At 50.0% G+C, this 1,907-nt stretch overlaps 1 protein-coding gene across 1 annotated transcript in view; it reads right to left on the bottom strand.

The window, feature by feature from the left end:
* Positions 1 to 1,632, bottom strand: part of MYOM3 (myomesin 3) — a 26,897-nt gene extending 25,265 nt beyond the window's left edge. The window contains exons 1-4 of the mRNA XM_033519636.1: positions 1,505 to 1,632; positions 1,292 to 1,366; positions 562 to 727; positions 256 to 413 (exon numbers count right to left, since the gene is read on the bottom strand). Of these exons, the coding sequence (XP_033375527.1) occupies positions 256 to 413; positions 562 to 727; positions 1,292 to 1,366; positions 1,505 to 1,611 (506 nt within the window). The 5' untranslated portion in view covers positions 1,612 to 1,632. The remainder of the gene's footprint in view (positions 1 to 255; positions 414 to 561; positions 728 to 1,291; positions 1,367 to 1,504) is intronic.
* Positions 1,633 to 1,907: the final 275 nt, after the last annotated feature.

Below are 1,907 nucleotides of genomic sequence, written 5' to 3'. Positions count from 1 at the left end.
AGAAGGATCCTGCAGGAACATCCAGGGAACAGGAAAACCTCCATGGACATCAGCCCTGTCCCAGAAGGATCCCACAGGAATGTCACCGTCCCCATGTCCTTACTGGTCTGACAGTGGGTCTGGACACCGAGGTGTTCCCTGTGAGCCCTGAAGCTCTCCCTCCATCCCTCCCTCCCTCCATCCCTCGTGGCAGGACAGGGCTGCCGTCCCCGTGTCCCCGTGTCCCCGTGTCCCGTGGTGCTGGCACTGCCATACCAGGTGGCCTGTGGCACAGGGGACCCCAGGGTGGTGCATGCCAGGGTGACATCCATCCTCTCCCACACCGCGTGTGCCCGCAGCGGGATCCAGAACACGGGCGGCCGCCCCGAGCGCAGCTCCAGGAATTCCTTCTCCAGGCCTGCCTTGTCCTGAGCCTGTGGCAGGGAGACACTGGGTGAGGGCAGTGCAAAGGGAGGCTGTGACACAGATTCCCTGACCTGAGGGACCTGTGAGGACGTTTCAGGGGTGAATTCAGCTGGAGGGATTTTGGGATCCTCTGGTTTTAGAGGTGGCTGCTCTGACCTTCCTGCGCAGACCTTTGCGGTCAGCCCTGACTCGGAGCAGCCTGCAGATCCTGATGAGCTCCTCTTCCATCTTCTCTGTGTCATTCCCAAAACGAATCCTCTTCTGCCCCCTCTGTTCCAGCTCCAGGATGTCAGCTTCCCTTCTTAGATTGTACTCCCTGGAACTGCATGATGATTATCATGGCAAAAGTCAAATTAAAACATTTTTCTCTCTTTTTGGGGTTTTTTTTTGTTGTTTAAAGCACACTTTTTGGTTAAATCAGGAGTGTTAAGGACAGGAACACCGGCTGTGAGTGTGGGAATGTCAGGGAATTATCCCCCACAGGAACCAGCATTCCCAGAAGAGATCAAACTTCCATGGGGACCCACTCTTGGCCACTTTTAATCCTGGGGAGAAGCTGGGAAAAGGATCAAAGGGAGGAGAGATATGGCTAAGATTTTCTAGGAAAGAGGGAGAGTCCCATTCATTTAGTAACCTGCCAGCATTTTCCATTTATTCCCATAAAATCTGGTTTCTCTCACTCCCCTACATATAAGCAGGGCAATGTTCCTCATCATTTAATTTCCTGCATTTCAGTTGAGGCCTGGTGTTTTTAAAGGAAGAACCTCTGTATTGAACCTCTTTTTGCTTCCAGCAAATTAAGTTTGAGTTGGAAGCTGGACCCTGATCCAGAGCTGTGATGTTGCCTACAATGGTTATATCAGAGTTGGAATAATTCCTGACTTACTTTGCTGTTTCAGAGGTCAAGGCCAGGGCAGCTGCTATCGATAGGTCTGAAAGGCTGAAAGTCTCCTCTTCCTCACTTCCAGGGGCAGATTCATGGAAAAGAACCCAAACAACATTCCATCATTGCACAAACTCAAAATCCTGAAAATCTGGGAAGGTGTAGAAAGCCCTGCCTTCACCTGATTGACTCAACCTGTCCCTGACTCGGATTTACCTGGTTTTAAACCTTTTTTTCCTTGTTGTGGAGGTCATTTCCAAGCTCTGCTTCCTCTCCTCCTTCTGCTCCTTCTCACTGTGGTGGAAAAAGGCTCGGGTTCCCATGGTGGGATGTCAAAGCCAAACTTTCTTGCTGGAACAGATTAAAAGGTTCATGTCAGACACTTTAACAGGATCTGTTCAAGTCCTTGCTCTGCTTTGGCATTCAGTAAGTGAAGGTCCATATAAAAACATTTTCTGTGAGAGGGGTTTTCCTCATGGTGCTTCTGTGGAAAGTGGGGTGAGGGGGAGAAATGGAATCTCTCAAGGCAGCTGGAATTGTCTCAGAACAGGGAAGAATTATCTCAGAACAGGGAACAGGCAGCCTGTCTTGTTATGGACTTTTTGATTTGGGTTCTTTT

Source organism: Parus major, chromosome 23 (assembly GCF_001522545.3).
Source record: "Parus major isolate Abel chromosome 23, Parus_major1.1, whole genome shotgun sequence".
In the NCBI taxonomy this organism is placed as follows: domain Eukaryota; kingdom Metazoa; phylum Chordata; class Aves; order Passeriformes; family Paridae; genus Parus; species Parus major.
Note: the sequence above shows the minus strand (reverse complement) of the source record. Positions and strands in the feature narration are given on the sequence as shown.